This window comes from Cyprinus carpio, chromosome A5 (genome assembly GCF_018340385.1).
Source record: "Cyprinus carpio isolate SPL01 chromosome A5, ASM1834038v1, whole genome shotgun sequence".
Lineage (NCBI taxonomy): Eukaryota > Metazoa > Chordata > Actinopteri > Cypriniformes > Cyprinidae > Cyprinus > Cyprinus carpio.
Genome location: NC_056576.1, coordinates 20,848,936 through 20,865,571, shown reverse-complemented (window position 1 = coordinate 20,865,571; position 16,636 = coordinate 20,848,936). Strand labels below are relative to the sequence as shown.

At 35.8% G+C, this 16,636-nt stretch overlaps 2 protein-coding genes across 2 annotated transcripts in view; one reads left to right on the top strand and one right to left on the bottom strand.

Moving 5' to 3' along the window:
- Window positions 1-640: 640 nt before the first annotated feature.
- Window positions 641-8,670, bottom strand: LOC109084977 (STING ER exit protein-like). The gene is made up of 7 exons (XM_019099627.2): window positions 8,417-8,670; window positions 5,043-5,160; window positions 4,898-4,939; window positions 3,529-3,673; window positions 3,361-3,450; window positions 3,166-3,258; window positions 641-1,403 (listed from the first exon to the last, which is right to left on the bottom strand). The coding sequence occupies exons 1-7, from the start codon at window positions 8,538-8,540 to the stop codon at window positions 1,341-1,343; spliced, it is 675 nt and encodes a 224-aa protein (XP_018955172.1). The 5' UTR covers window positions 8,541-8,670; the 3' UTR covers window positions 641-1,340.
- Window positions 8,671-10,533: 1,863 nt separating this feature from the next.
- LOC109080182 (relaxin receptor 1-like) overlaps window positions 10,534-16,636 on the top strand; it is a 31,632-nt gene continuing 25,529 nt past the window's right edge. Inside the window, exon 1 of the mRNA XM_042756386.1 lies at window positions 10,534-10,654. Coding sequence (XP_042612320.1) covers window positions 10,600-10,654 — 55 coding nt within the window. The 5' untranslated portion in view covers window positions 10,534-10,599. The remainder of the gene's footprint in view (window positions 10,655-16,636) is intronic.

Here is a 16,636-nt window from a genome sequence, read left to right as displayed (position 1 = left end):
TGGATAAACCTTTACAGAACATATAAATGACTTGATATAATTCTTATGAGTATTTACATCTTTTTTAATGTCATTAATGTAAAATACTACATCAACTATTTGACAATTTAGTTGAAGAATTGAATAAATAATGACAAATCGGACAAAGCAGAATCCCAGTAAAAGAGATTCATCTGAAAGGCAAAATTATATACAGACATATGAATATGAATCCATATTCCATATTTACTTGCCCATATTTTAATTGAAGATATGTCATAATAGCCACATTACAAATACCACTTTAATGATTTCACTCTATTAATCTATAGGTTTTAATTAATGTGAATATGTCTGAAATGTACATCTAATTCATTGTAATATTAAACCCCTATTAATTAAAATAACTAATAAATGTAAAAATAGTAACACTTGTAACAATATGCCACTCTGGGCCTTCTGTGCCAACCCTAGGGTTGGCTGTATCTGGTGTCCCCCAACTTATCCTACAACAACTCTGAAGCTGAAAATACAGTCAAGTAGCCTATAGGCAGCTGCAGAGAATCTGTTCACCACTACAAACTCTCAGAGGAGTAAAATCCTGAGCAACTTGTTTGTAAATCAAATAGAGCTGATTATTGGTTCATTATTGTTCGTTATCGGTTGGTTCATTATAGACGGTCTGGTATGATGCCTGTCCAGCATGAGTGGCGATTAACTGCACCTGTGCACGTACAATGCCTCACTGGGGTCTGTGCAGGTGTGAAGTAATGCTCATCTACTGTTCACTGATCCAGAATCTGATTATTAATCACGGACCGCATTGGACTGAGAAACACTGGCCCAGCCGTACAAATACACACAGCTTTATTCCTGCAGGTGCAGATCATCACTTTTCAGAGGTTCTCTAGGTTCTGTCCACATGGCACTTCCAGTGATTTGCTTGATCGATCTTGCTCACAAAACTGAGCAGAACAACTGAACTGAACATGTGTGAACATGACCATGAACACATGCTGTGTTGAAGGACAGGAAAACAAAAAATGCTACTGCAAACATTACACAAACACAGTAGCCTTGAAATTACATGTCAGAGAAACTCAAGTCCTACAAACACTGCACATGTCTATATCTGACATAAGGAAATTCAGTTGTTTTTATTTAATGAAAAATAGCATGAAAATCCAATTTATCATTCAAACATTAAAATAAATCTGTAATAAAAAAAGACAAAACAAAGTGAAATAAAAACAATACCCTCCATCTCCTTCCATACACACACAACTGCACAAACACACACTCTCCAGCAGCTACATGAGACAACTCATTCATTTCCTGTCTTTCTCATTTACACACAATCTTCATTTGAACTGGTTGTCAATGAGAGTTCCCTTCATCTTGGCTTTCTTCGCCTCAAGCTCCGCCTGTGTGGAAAGAAAAAGCATTCAGATTCCAAACAAAATCAGTTTAAATCTGTTAAATCAATGCCACATTATCATTTAAGTCAGTCTCTGATACCACATCCTCTAACTGAACTTTTCTCTGTGGGTTTTAAAAATGGTAAACGGTAGCCTTTCCATTCACATATTCACAGTATTGTAAGCAACTATCATTTAATTTTTTTTCTCAAATGAAAACTCACTCATGTGCGAATCACATTAACAGAGCCTGTGTGAGTGTGAGTTTTCTTGGTGTGTGCAATAGCTAAAACTAACTGCAAAAAGAAGCTCAGCATCTCACGCAGACTTGCTCTTGCTTAGATCTGCAAAACTCTCTCTGTTCCTCTCAGCTGCAATTTTAGTATCAAGTCCAGAAATTCCCAGAGTGAGGTTCTACAGCTCACATGCACTTGATTTATGTTTTTTTTTTTTTTTTTTGTCTGCACAGCAGTTTCAGACAAAATGGAAACAGGGAAGTCCCCTGCCCACCCCCAGCAGCCCATACATATGCACACAATTTTTTAATATTTTGTTAATATTTTGAATAATTACCACTATGTAAAATAACTTTTGTATAATAAAATTTTATAATTTTTAAAAACTTTTTTGTTTTATATGTATCAATTAGCAATTAAACTCTGCACACCTGATGACAATAGATAGGTGCGTAGGAGACGAAGACCAACAAGGTCAAAAACTAAAAAGCAAAAAACAAATCCCGCACACTATCTATGCAAAAAATCGAATTATTTATTTAATGACTACGTTTCGGTCACATGATCTTCATCAGGATTTTTTTTTAAAATAACATATTTTTGTTAAAAAAATTACTAATGAAGGTCATGCGACCAAAACATAGTCATTAAATAAATTATTAGATTTTTTGCATAGACAGTGTGCAGGATTTTTATTTTTTTTTGCTTTTTAGTCTTTGACCTGGTTGGTCTTTGTCTCCTACTTGATCACACTTATATTGAGACACTTATAAGGTTACAACAAAGGATTTCTATTTCAATTTCTATTTCTGTTCTTTTAAAAAAAAGTATAGTAGTTTCTACAAAAATGTAAGCAGTTTGAATTCTTGCTTTTGAATTGTAATGATTTTTCACTATATTACTGTTTTTACTGTACTTTTCGTCAAATAAATGCAGCATTGGTGAACATAAGAAACTTTCAAAAACATAAAGAAAATATTTAAATAGTGTGTGTGTGTGTGTGTGTGTGTGTGTTCAGTCATATGTCTTATGTTTATCATATGAGGTCAAATGAGTTTCTAACAATAACTTTTGAGTTTGTGAGTCTTTGTGTGATTAATTAAAAGAACCGGTGGATAAAAGTCATTTGTTTTTGAGTATGTTTGTTTGTTTTTATTTTTTTGAGCTTAGCTAAAGACAATGCAATGTAGTACACCGTCTTTCATAGTGAAAAAGGGCCTCAAACTATGTTGGCTTCAAAATGGGCTAATGTGTGTGTGTGTGTTTACAGTGTGACTCAAGAACTTGTGTGTGCTTATCTCCACACTTTTTAAGATAATCAAATACATGCTGCTTAACCAACCCACTTTAAAGAGCTCCCAAGGTAAATAAGATTAAGTGTGTGTGTGTGTGTGTGTGAGAGAGAGAGGGGTCTCTGTCATCTTTAACTCTAAATTCATTAGCTGTGCAGACTGTATTAAAGTTTCAATCTGCCTCAAGCATGAATGCACACCACACCACCCTTTCTTTCATCTTCCTGTGTGTGCTCTTACCAGTTCCTGAAGTCGTCTCTTGCTCATTCCTTTCCTCTCCAGCTGTTTCTCAATCACTTTGGCATTCTGGGCATAAGAATCTGCCACCTCCCGCTGTAGGATAAACCAATCACAATCAATAACAGCTGGTCAACAAAGAGAGATGATGTAAGGGTTGAGTCAGGCTTGATGGATGGCTGATGAACTTAAACTCACCGCTTCAATCTCTTCCTCTTCTTCATCGATGGTTGAAACAGTAACAGAGCTGAACTTGCCCATGTCTTTGGTGCGCTTTGTCATCATAACCTACAGCACACACACATATTACTCAAACTTGTTGAGCAATTCTCTCATATCTTTTCAAACAAACACTTGTTGTCTTACCCTGACTTTCTTTGGCGTCTCTTGTTTCTGGCTGTACACGCTTGTGTTGCCAAATCCCTGGCCGAACTTCACCAGCGCTCCATCCACGATGAATGTCGCTGGAGTGCTTTTCATCTGATGCTGATAAAACAAGAGGAGACCACACCTACACAAAAACAGTTAAAACAGTTTTTTAAGAAAAAGGGAAAAAAAAAACAGCACCTACAGATTTCTCAAACCTGAGACACTTTCAGAGTTGATTTATGAGGACAGTCAGATGAGCTGACTCAGACGGTAATCAAACTTGCTAAAAATGCTGAGATCACACATAATTAGCACATTCTACAAGCACACTGCCATTTCTGCAATCATTCTCTAAGCCTTGACGTCAGCCTCTTGGGCACAGCATGGCAGAGTCGTCCTGGCGACACGGGAAGCTCAGACTGACTGTTCTGCATGCTTATTTATGGACAGGAGATTATATGACTGGAAAAGACCATGGTTTTCATGACCGAGTCATACATTGCGAGGCTAAAGGATATGTATTGGATCGTGAAGTCAGCCAGTTATGTATCATCCTGAAGGGGATTATTTATGACTACATTATCTGGCTTATTACAATCCTACTTACTAAATAAATAAATAAATGGACATTGAAAATTGATTTAATCATTTTATTACACTACTGTTTAAAGTTTGGGATCGTAAGATTTTTGAATATTTTTAAAGAAGCCTCTTATGCTCACCAAGGCTGCATTTACTCAAAAATACAGAACAAACAGAAATATTGTGAACGATTACTATTTAAAATAATTATATTACAACAATTTAAAATAAATATTTTCTATTTTAAGTCATTTAAAATATGTGATGGTAAAACTGGATTTTCTTCAGTGACATAATTCTTCAGAAATCATTCGATATGCTAACTAAGTGCAAACATTATTATTATGTTATGCTATTTACAGTTACGCTGCTTAATATAAATCATCAATATCAAATAAAAAACATTAATAACAACAGCATTTATTTCAAATAGAAATCTTTTGTAACATTATAAATATCTTTACTTTTCATCTTCACTTTTCAATTATTTTATGTACCCTTGCTGAATAAAAGTACTGTTTTAATTTTAATTTTTATTTTTTTATTATAATTCTTAATGACCCAAACTTTTGAAGGGTAGTGTATGGTACAGTTTAGCCATTAGCCAATATAAAATATCTGACTGCAGAATCAACGTTTGAGTAAACTGCATGCTATAATCAAGTGATGTATAATTGTGTTTGTACTTAACACATTTCATGCAGTATATGATTACATATTGTGAACTCTGTATGCCAGCTTCATGTTGTGAGATATTGTGAAATGAGAATGTGTGCTTACTTACTTCCCACATTTTTTGCGAAACTGTTTTTCAATGCCCTCCGACCTGCACAGAGACATACAGAGGTTAGTGAATCTTAATCAATGCCTCGATGCACAATTTCAACACAAACTCACACACACACACACACACACACACACACACACACCTTTTCAAATACACAGTCTCATCTTCCTCCACGTTGCAGAACTTGTGGGCATGTTTTGCTGCATCGATCACTCTGGCTTTGTCCCGTGGCCTCATGGGTAATTTCTCTATCTGACAGTCTAAAAAGAAACACAGGAGCTTAATTATCTCTCTCTTTACTTCTCACACAAAGCACACACACTGCAGAGCCAACAGACAAAACCTTCTCTTTTAAAGCAGAAAGGTGATGCCCTATCGACCAATGGTCTCACTGACCTTTCCTCATAGATATTAACAAGAACATTTAGATGTCTGCATTATTAGTCTGTACTGATTGAAATATAAGTTACATTTAGTTGAAATTCATGGTAATGTAGCTATGAATAGACATTTTTAAAGGGACAATACTGTCATCAATTATTCACCCTCATGTCATTCCAAATCTGTATGACTTTACTTTCTTCTACAGAACACAAAAGAGGATATTTTGACGAATGTTGGGAACCAAACTGTTTTGATGGCTATTGACTTCCAGTTTAGGGACAGAAAGTTTCACAGAAGAATGGAAGTCATAAAGGTTTGGACACTTTAAAACAATTCTGCTTCAAGACGTTTAATTTCCGAGAATTATATTGAACATAAATACCACAGAGAGCGAGTTTAATCACATTCATTTCATTTCTAGAAGAAAATCATATGAAAAACGCCATATGAATGCAAAGCAGAAAAACAGCATAGCAATTATCCTTAGCTTCTCATTATATTTCAGGTAAATGTGTTATTTCTCATTGTCAAACGCTTGCTGAGGTGAAGTCGTCTACAACTTTGCTGGAAAAGACGGTGATCACGAGAAAAAACAAGTCATTTCATTTCATGACGTAACTACTTCTCATAAAGATTTTCACCTCAGGATATGCAGATTAATATAATATATAACAACTAATTCATATATTCATATTATATTATTAATAAATACAATAAGAAAAATAATCACATTCTGCTTTCTGCAGCACATTATCATATATAAATCTAAATTTATAAATCTAAATTGACACATTTATACAAAGCAATAGAGTACAGTATACAGGGACAAGCCCAAGAAACCTCTCAATACAGTGGCACAATGGTGGTTTCAAGATACAATATTTTGGTTACTAGCCCAGATCTTAACCACTAGACTAAACCGATAACTAATACTTATATTAAACCAAGTGTCTATGTGCTAGATGCAGGAGTTTGACATTTAGACAGACTCTGGAACAAGGCTCAGATGTTCCTGTGCTTTGAGATGCCCCCCAAAAACTGAGCATCTCATGTCATGTTCACAAGCCAAAGGACACACTTTGAAGCACCAGAGGTATAAAATGACACCTTTCCTACAATATTCACAGCATAAGTGAGGCTGAGTGGGACAAAGCCCTGTTGTGTGTAATATTAGTCCGCCTGCTCTAAAAGTGTTTCCCTGTTCACACATTCAACTGAGCTGAATGGTGTAGACACGTGTGAGGAGAACACATTGAGGTTAATGGTGCACTAAGCAGTATTTGAGAAATGTTTTTGACCTCAGTGTCGGAGTGAGTGCCAAAACACACTCGCTGCCAATCAGCAGTAAGGGACATGTCTAGTGATTATAGGGAGAAGAGAGCGCTCAGTGAGTGCACAGGACAGATATTAGCCGTTCGACTAGAGATAGCGAAAGATGGCAGATAAAAAAAAGAGGTAAAAAAATTACGGAGGAACAAAACATTAAAAAAGTATTACGGTCAGGCAAGAGGTAGGACCGTGTAAATATTGGAGCAGCTTTCTAGCGGTGGAGAGAACTCAAGGAGTGGGAAGGCCTGGAATCAAACGCTGAGTTTGCTTTGTTTCTTTTTGATAGGTGAGTTGCGTTGATTTTTACGTTGTATTACCACCATAGTAACACACATCTATAGTTAAAGGAGTTAGTGCTCCTTTAACTCTTTCCTCGCCAATGACGAGTTATCTCGTCATTTAGAAGACAACGCTTCCCCGCCATTGACGAGTTTTTGCGGCTTTTCACTGTTATACACTCGGGGGCGCTATTACACATCTTCTGAACGAGTACAAAACCTCCTGAACAAAAACACACGTGAACAGGACGGAAAAGCTAGCGATCTCTTATGTAAACAGATGCATATCATAAATAATGTGATCATCAGCTATAAACAGCATATAAATGAAAACTGCATAATGTTATGGAGTAAAATGATACAGGAAGTGGTTTATGGCTGTGCAAGCTTTGGAGGTGTCGATGGAAATAATTTACTGGATTTATGCTTTGATAACCGTACTGAATATTATCCAGATGTAGTTTTTGATAAAAATTTGATTTTCTCACCTTTTTGCTCAAAATTATACATTTTTATGAAACCTACCTATATTCAAGTGTTGATAAAAAAAAAAAAAAACAATGCTTTAAGCTAGAATAAAACAGATTTTTTTTTTGCTTAAAAGTAGAGGCTATGATCTTTATTTTTGTGTATTGCATATTCAAATATTCATCCAGCAAAATATACTGTAGGCCATCAAATTTTAGTGAAAATCATCAAAATCAGTGGCGGTGGCTGGCAACTTTTTTCAAAAATGCTTGCGGGGAAAGAGTTAAAGGACTAATCGGAACAGTGTTATGGATTTGATTCAATCCATTGATCAGAGTTGTTTGAATCGTTATAAAAATATTATTTTAGTCACTCTTTCGACAGGTTACACTGTTATGACAATAGGTGGCGACAAGTGACTGTCTTTATTAGTGAGTCATTGAATCATTTATTGAACCGATTCATCAAAAGTCGTTCAGATTATTCATTAAAATGTGTATGTTAGGAAATACTACAGTACAGCAGAAAGATTAAGTATTATAAGGATCAAAGCGAGATCAATTATTGTTTACCTCCACTGTCAAATAACTTTTATCAAGATAAAAAAATAAAAAATAAGAGAAAACACAAAACAATGCGTTACGGTCATTTTAATTATGTATGTTCATATATATATTGTTTTTTTTTATATATATATAAATATAAATATATATATATATATATATAATTTTTTTTTTTTTTTTTTTTTTTTTTTTTTTACTCTGCTCCAATCGAATAACAAACACTTAGCCTAAGTGCTTCAAAAGGAAATTATTTCAGTGAACGAAGTATGAGTCGATCCATTGAAGCGAACGAAGATTCGTTCAAAACCACTGAATCGTTTACAACTCCAAGCCTAAACAGAACCCAAACACACACTGCAAGACGAATCCAGATAGTTTCCTTTATAACCAGAGAAGCTATATTATCCACACAGCATTTCTTTGATTTCGGATAGTATGATCGGATCGGAATCTGCGATCATGACTCTTAACTTGATGTGACTAACGTTACTCACCCAGAACCAGGACCATCTGGCCGCACAAGCAGTAATATACGTGCAGGGGCTTCTCCCCGTCATCATACTCCTCCCTGTCACGGGTGTCTGAACACACCACACTCCGAGACACCACTTTGGGCATATTTAAATCCCGTTTACTTTCTTTCTAAATTCAGAAATCAGAATGTGATATGTGTCTTGTTTAAGGCTTGTTTACGGCTTGTTTACGCTCCTGTCGCCCGGTAATGACGTCGTACGGTTCTGTGACGTTAGGGCGGCCAGCGCGTCTTTAGTCTGGTCTCCTCTAGATGGCGCCGTGGATATTAAAAATACTAGCATTGTGTGCGGAAAATCTTCTCATTCGAAGCTGGATTTGGGTATCAGTAAACACAGATGAGATATAATAATGAGAGGGCGTTTTCGCTGATGCAGTGAATTATTTCTCATTGTTAAACTAACGTTACTACTACTATAATAAATATAGTCCTAAATTTTAATTAAATAGCAGCTTTCTCACCAAATTTACACACACAATACAATCCACAATTAAATGGAACATCTCAAAAAGAGATAAATAAGAAGAAGAAGAAGAAGAAGAAGAAGAAGTAGAAGAAGAAGAGCAATACACAGGAAAAGCTACATCGATTAAATCAAGTTAAAAAAAAATATCTTGAAACTGCTTAAGATTGAGGCATTCCTGACAGCAGTAGAGCATTCCATAATATAGGGCCATAATAGCATAGCTACATATAACATGGCCTCTCTGTACTTTCTGAGTACATTTACATTTATGCATTTAGCAGACGCTTTTACCCAAAGCAACTTAGTGTGCATTTAGGATAAACATTTTTTTTTACCTAACATGTGTTCCCCTGGGAATCGAACCCACAACCTTTTAGCACTGCTAACGCAATGCTCTACCATTAGTTTAGCTAGTTTTTCTTCGTGAGTGACTGAAATGTGCTAACAATGTCTAGTCTCTGCCTCAGACGTTACGCCCATGGACCGTTGGCTAAACGTCTGATGCATATGGGACACAAAAGTGGAAACACTTCAGGAGTGTCAAAGTTGTCATCGGATTGGTTGAATTCTACAGGATTTCCGGGAGACGTGCGTCGCCTTCTTCAATGTTCCAGCTGGAAACAAAGATACCGTGGAGCCAAACCCCCTCACAAAAGAAGAAAGCATGTTTACAACTGTGAGGACGAGCGCTTATCAGGATCAACTAAACGCTGAAGTTTCAAAAGTATGTGAAATATTGAAATTTCACAGCATAGAATCTTTAAAATACATCAGAGAGTTTTACACACCGGTCTGTTAGTGTGCCGACATTTCCACGCCCCGAAACATGACAGTGAACGAAATGAACTCTGATTGGTTGTTTGACATGACGATCAAACAGCCCCATGGGCGGGCCTTGGCCAATGAAAGCTGCCATGAATTCCAGACCTTCAGCCGTCAGTCTGAAGGTCTGGCTACGTGAGACTAAACAATATCTAACCCTCATCCTGAGAAAATTACTCAACTTACACTCATCATTATTACTCATCTATTCTCATCCTTCATCTTTAGTTTATCTTGCCTAATTGTTTAGTTATATTACTTATTATATGATACTTTCTTAGTTTACTTTGCACTCCTAGTTATTTTTATTTTGCTACATTGTATAATTTCTCATTACACCCAGCTAACTTTGACAGTTCAAATGTGCATTTTCTGTCATACAAATGAAGCACAGAGTCCAGGTTGAGATAGAGAGGGGTTTCCAGTCAGTCATCCCTGAAGGATCTCCACTGAGGTCTGAACTGATTAGAGAGATCTTCTTCATAGTTTTAGACAATTTATAGTATATACAAGACATCCCACCTTAGTCTTTCTGCCTATTGTAAACAAATATACACATGCACAGACACACATTAAGAAGACTCCCTGCCTTACAAAGTCTTAACAGGAAAGTAACAGAATGCCTTAAATAATAGACACAGCACATGGATTTCCTTACCAAGCACACACATGTGTGAGTGTGTGTTAGGAATCATGCTGGTTTGGCAGAGAGTATGTTTCCATGTCCAAGTACAAGTCTCTCTCTCTCTCTCTCTCTCTCTCTCTCTCTCTCTCTCTCTCTCTCTCCATTGCTCAGATCAGCAACTAGCAGCCTATAGGAGATACACACTCACTTGTCTCTCAGAGCACCACGCATCATGCTTCCTCCTCTCCTCCTTTCCTCTCTCTCCTTTTCCCTAGCTTTTCTTTCAGGTAAGACCAACTTCTGTTTTTACCCCATCTCCTCATCTCTGTCTCTCACATGGCTTTCTCATTCTGAACACAGGTAACCGCATGACTGTCTGTGGTCTCAGGAGATACTCTCAAGCATTCCTTTCCTCCGCTTGCTACTTTCCCTCTTTCATTCCATTTTTATGGTGTTTGTGGTGGACATAAAACTGCTCGAAGAATGTGTAAATGAATACCTGTGCAGATGAATGAGAGAATGAATCATCTGTTGAATGAGCCGCTGTGGTAGATAATGGGTTGCACTTTTGAAAGAAGCTTTATCAGTCGGAATATGTCGAGAATGGTTTTATAAATGTGACTGAATGAATAAAAATGTGATAATGAGTTTTTTCCAATGTAAATGAGCTTCAGGCAGCTGGATGTGCCTTTCGGGATCAGACTTTTTAATTTACATAATTAGAGGTTTTATATTAATGCCTGTCAGTATATTGCTGTAATAGAGGTAAGATATGGTGAAATGCTGATAGAAAGCTGGTTCTCCTCTTATCTGGCACTTTTGTGAGAAATTACTTGCACATATTATGGAGTTTAATTTTAGTTTTAGTGTGTGTAAAGGAGTGTTTGATTATCTGATACAGTAGGTGTGTCCTGTGAGTTCTCCATGTAGCTTTTATAGATACTGTATGCTGTAATTGTTTGGTCTTTTTATCATTATGAGATACTCAACCTGTTTTAGATCAGATGGTAGACCTAAAAGTATCTCCTAAGACAGGTGGAAAATGTGTGTGTGTGTGTGTGTGTGTGTGTGAGAGAGAGAGAGAGAGAGAGAGAGAGAGAGAGAGAGAGAGAGAGAGGGTGTGTTGAATTATTGAGGAGAAGTCAGAAGATTGATGGACACAGACACACACATGCAAGAACACACACTCTGTGCAAAATTCCCCAAGGTGTTGGATAGCAACACCATATTTATTCACCTGTCAAGAGATTTTCATGTTTTTATACTCTGTGATATGACCTGTGGAATCTCTTGTGATCCATAATCTATAGTGTTTTGGGCCATGGACAGAAACAAGTATTAAATCAAGATTTCAATATTCCCTCAAGTACTGGAGCATATTAAATATGCACCCTTCTATGATACTCTCACCTCATGCATGGTTTTTGAGATCCTTCTGTTGGCTTGCAGTGCTTTGTTCTGCTTATTAAATTTACGCTAATTTATGCCAGAGGGTTGGTATGTATATCTACAGTACCATTTTAGTTATCAACGTTTTTTTATCTATTTTTTTTTTTTTTTTTTTTTTTTTTACTTTAAGGGTATCAGTCAGTATTTAATATTTAATTGTGTTGTGTGTTGAATGCTCGTTTCACCTATATTTTCAAATCTAATTTACCACTGCTACTGTATCATCAAATAATCACTTAAAGTTAAATCTTATATATATTGTTGTGATACCTAAATTCCCTAGTAGCACTTAAAATTATTTTACTTTGTAGGTTTTTTTTTTTTTTTTTTTTTTTACATGTATTTAGTGAAAATAGTATAACATTTTAATATTGGTTATCAGTCACAACATGAAAATGACTATCAGTGTATTTATATTGGCCTGCATTTTAATATTGCTTTAGCGCTAGGGCATATGTGTATGCATGGTTATCTTGTTAATTTTTCTTTTTGAAAGATTACACAGATGTTAATCAATGCTAAGTACATCTGTAGATGTTTCACTTTTTCCTTGCTGGTTTCATGTCCTTTTAAAACCATTAATCAGTTGGGCAGTCTCTCCTTTGAGAACAGTAACTTATTTTCTTTGGTATTTAGAATTCTTGTTTGATGAAATCATTTCTTATACCTGTCTCCAGAAGAGCACAATGCAAAGTTATGTTTGTACTTTGAAGAGCATTTTTTAATGGTAGCATCTAACTTTAAATTACTTCATAACAGAATTAATTAGAGGTAGGATGAATTCTTAATAGATGCCTGTATAGGGCAAAGAGGAATGAGTCATATAGGGTAGAGGAGCGTGTTCGTCTGAAAATAACCTCATGCATACAATTAAATGGCAAAAGAAACTGATGAAGAAATAGTTTCCTGGTTGAACTCAGCCTCAACCCAGAAAAACGCTGAATTGATCAATGAAAAGAAAGAAAGAAACACAGATGACTTAAAGGGTTACTCCACCCCAAAATGAAAATTTTGTCATTAATCACTTACCCCCATGTCGTTCCAAACCCGTAAAAGCTTAGTTCGCCACAGAAGAGTGTACGCTGCTTGGGTTTAGCGGATATTCTCCAAAATGGCGCTACACTGATTTGGAGAGACACCGAGGAGATGTATTGTTGAATAAAGTCGTTATTTTTGTTTTCTCCGTTAACAAAAAGTATTCTCGTCGCTTCATAACATTACGGTTGAATCAATGATGGCAGATGGACTATTCTGACAATGCTTTTCAACTTTTCTGAACCTTGACAGTGTTACTTACTTGGCAGTCAATGGGACGGTCACAAGCCTCTTGGTTTTCATCCAAAATATCTAAAATCGTGTTCCGAAGATGAACAAAGCTTTTTACGGGTTTGGAATGACATGGGGGTAAGTGATTAATGACCAAATGTTCATTTTGGGCTGGAGTATCCCTTTAAAGCAATTCTGTTAAAAGAGATGAATGGAAATATAAAGCTGCTAAATAGCAGCAAAAGGAAGTGCTACCACTCACTCAAGGTTCACATGCGCGATTATGATTTTCAATAAAGACTTTTTTAAAATTATACATAACAGTGTCAAAAAAGATGACATATCAACAGAAATATTCCCTAGAAGAATGGATTAAGGATTCCCAATTTTTTGGAACCCAAAATGCATGTATGCTATTTATAAAACAAAATAAAGCATTTTTCTTATTATTTGTGTAATTTCCAATCTATCAGCTTAAACATATCAGCCTATTTGTTTGTTTTTTTTTACACTGATACAATAACATTTTAGAGTCACCTTAGAGCCAATATTTGCTGTATGGGCACGCTCAAAAAATGAGCTAAAGTTTATGAGTACAACATAGCTTTACACTGGGGCTTAGCTTTACTTTATTTAATACGACTAAAACGACTGTGGGTCTTGCAGTGAATTAAATTGATCTCCCTTTAGGTGATAAAAAGAAAGAAATCCAACTTGATGTGTGAATTTGAAACTGAAAGGTGTGTTTGCCACATTCTCTCTCTCTCTCTCTCTCTCTCTCTCTCTCACACACACACACATTCAGCATCTCTAGCCTATGGTATTTGTCTCACACATCTTCTTTAGTTATAAGTCATGGTGTAAATTTGATAATGCAGATGATCTGTGCATGTGCATGCAGATGTGTTTGTGTCTGCCTGTGTTTGAGAGATTTCAAGAAGAAAACACCAGAGTGTGAAGGCTGCGATTCTGGAGAGGTGAGCTAATTGGGTAGTGTGCGGTTCAGGGCAGACGGACTTATCATGTACATGACTGACTCACCGTCCGATAATGATGACAGAGCTGTGATTATATTGGAAAGGCATTTAAGATGATTATTCAAGTGTTTATGTGTGTGTGAATGATGGAGAGAGAGACTGAGGATTTCAGCTGACCCTTAGATTTGATGGGGATGTGTAGAGGTGTCTGTGTTACATGACAGCAGCTCTCCGGGGCATCACGTAGACCAACCACTGGTTTATATTCATCCTGCAGACAGAAAGAGAGAGAAGGAGAGAAAGTCCATTGACTAAAATATAGTGTAGATGAAAAGCAGAATGATGAATGCTGGATGGACAGTGACTAAAGGTTTCTGTCAAAGAATGAAAACAAATGAAAATGCCATTGAAGTCAATGATGTCATCAGGACAGATGTCATGGCATGGGGAGACAACATTGTTTTGTTCCAAGCCTTGTTGAGAGGGATCCACTGGTATATCATACTCACTCTGGGGTAAAGGAATCTTACACATAAATATTTTATCTCTGACTGTGGGAATTTTTAACTATTGGAATTATTGTTGTGAATTAGTAAATAAAGAGATGAATATGCAAGCACACACCATCTAAATGTTTTTTTTTTTTTTTTATTTTTTTTTTTTTTTTTTTTTTTTTTTTTACAATATGGAAAAGTACAGTTTATACAATTAATATTAATTAAATAAACATTGCATAAATAAATCTAATGAAAGTGCTATAGATAAGTGGTTCTCAACAGTGGGGTCGGGGTCCACTAGGAGGCGTCAGCAAACCTTCAAGGGGGCCTCAAGATGCCTTCAAATTATTTAAAATTAGACAATTAATCAAGATATGTCTTAGGGCTGCACGATAATGAGAAAAATCATAATTGTCGATTATTCCCTTGAAACTGTAATTGCGATTATTAATTATGATTATCACCATTTACATTGAATGATGTTTATACCATTGTTTGATGCAACTGCATGACGTATTTTTATATGATAAAAAACAAGCTGAAAACACTCTAACTGAAAAACTTTTAGTGCTTTTCTATGGTATTAAGCCTCGAATGTCAACTATATATTAGGATTGTTTTTTTCTTTAAATTAGGCCTATAAAAAAGTAAAAATATGAATGGTATTATAATGTTATACTAAAACTAAAATTAAAATAATGGGAAAAACCCTTAAGATAACATGTAAACTCATCTTAAGCACGCAGGATACAATAAGTGGACTTTGAACGATTAATTGCCGCTTTGAAGGATTACATAACTGTGGCATCCATAATTGTAATCGCGATTAGAAATTAGATTAATTGTGCAGCTCTAATACAGTGTATGTCTTATTTTAATGTTCCCTCTTAACAATTTTTCCTGTGTTTGAAGAGTCAAAACATCATGGATATTTTTATAATGAATATACATTTTTCTAAGTATGCCAAGTAGTTCTAAAGTAATTTATTGAAATTGTAAATATAAATATTGAAATAATCTTTATTCTATAGTTTTGTCCAGTAAATTACAAGCAACTGGAACAGTCATGTAACTAATTTCCAAATGAAGGGGGTTGGCTTCTAATATTGTTGTGGACAATGGTGAACTTGGAGTCAAAAATTTTGAAAACCATTTTTTTAAAAGTTGTTTTTTATTATTATAAAATGACATTTAATCCATATAAATTCCAAAATAAACCTGAAGCACCCATCGCTGCTTAATCTCCAAGTGGTATCGATGTAAAATTTTCCTCAGTCCAAATGCAAACAAACAATAAATAAATACAAATAACTGTCTGGGTACACAGCAGAGGGAAAGCTTTAAGAGCTTTTACTTCAAGAGTATTATAGAAATAATAAATGTATTTTCCTCACATGATTCTAGTTCAAGAACTTTTACATTTTATTTTCAATACACTGTAATCCTGCCTGGTAGACTTTCAGTTGTGTTACTTTAATATTATCTTTTATTGGAAGCAGCAGATACCACTTGTTTGAAGCCTGTTCATTGGCAGGGTTTGCATATCTGAGGTTTGAATGTAAGGATTTCAATATAACATACTGAAAATAGATTACAAGGTAAGATTTCCTGCTTGTTCAGAACCTTAAATTCCAGGGTGTTACATCATAGCTGCAGTGTGCTTTGATGTCATCAGTTGGAGACATCCACTGTGATGCTGTCATGAGGCTGAGAGGTCACGCGAGTGGTGGCAGGGTTACCACAAACCAACCAAAGTCTTCCATCAGTCACGTGACCTACCTGCATCATGAACTCTGACCTCCAGAAGTGCACCAAAAGGGATGACAACAACATTCGCTCACATTTCAGTTGGACATCAGTACTACACACAAAAGCATCAAATACACTGGAACAATCAGAGATGTTTTGGCTGGGATTTTCACTTTTTTGACTGTATCTTGTAACTGTATCTATAAACATGTTTATTTGCCCTGTTATGTGTCACTTACATAACACATCCACAAAAGCAAAAAAGAGAATTAGAAGGTGAACACCAAACAGTTCATTGATGCGAAAAAGGGGAGATTTAAACGTAAAATAC

What these genes read in the sequence shown, in the direction of transcription:
- LOC109084977 (XM_019099627.2), bottom strand. Translation starts at nt 8,540, where the DNA reads ATGCCCAAAGTGGTGTCTCGGAGTGTGGTGTGTTCAGACACCCGTGAC. An exon ending in AGACGCCAAAGAAAGTCAGG is followed by an intron (nt 3,451 to 3,528) that starts GTAAGACAACAA and finishes TGTGTGCTGTAG; the next exon opens with GTTATGATGACAAAGCGCAC. An exon ending in AGAGACGACTTCAGGAACTG is followed by an intron (nt 1,404 to 3,165) that starts GTAAGAGCACAC and finishes CTTTCCACACAG; the next exon opens with GCGGAGCTTGAGGCGAAGAA.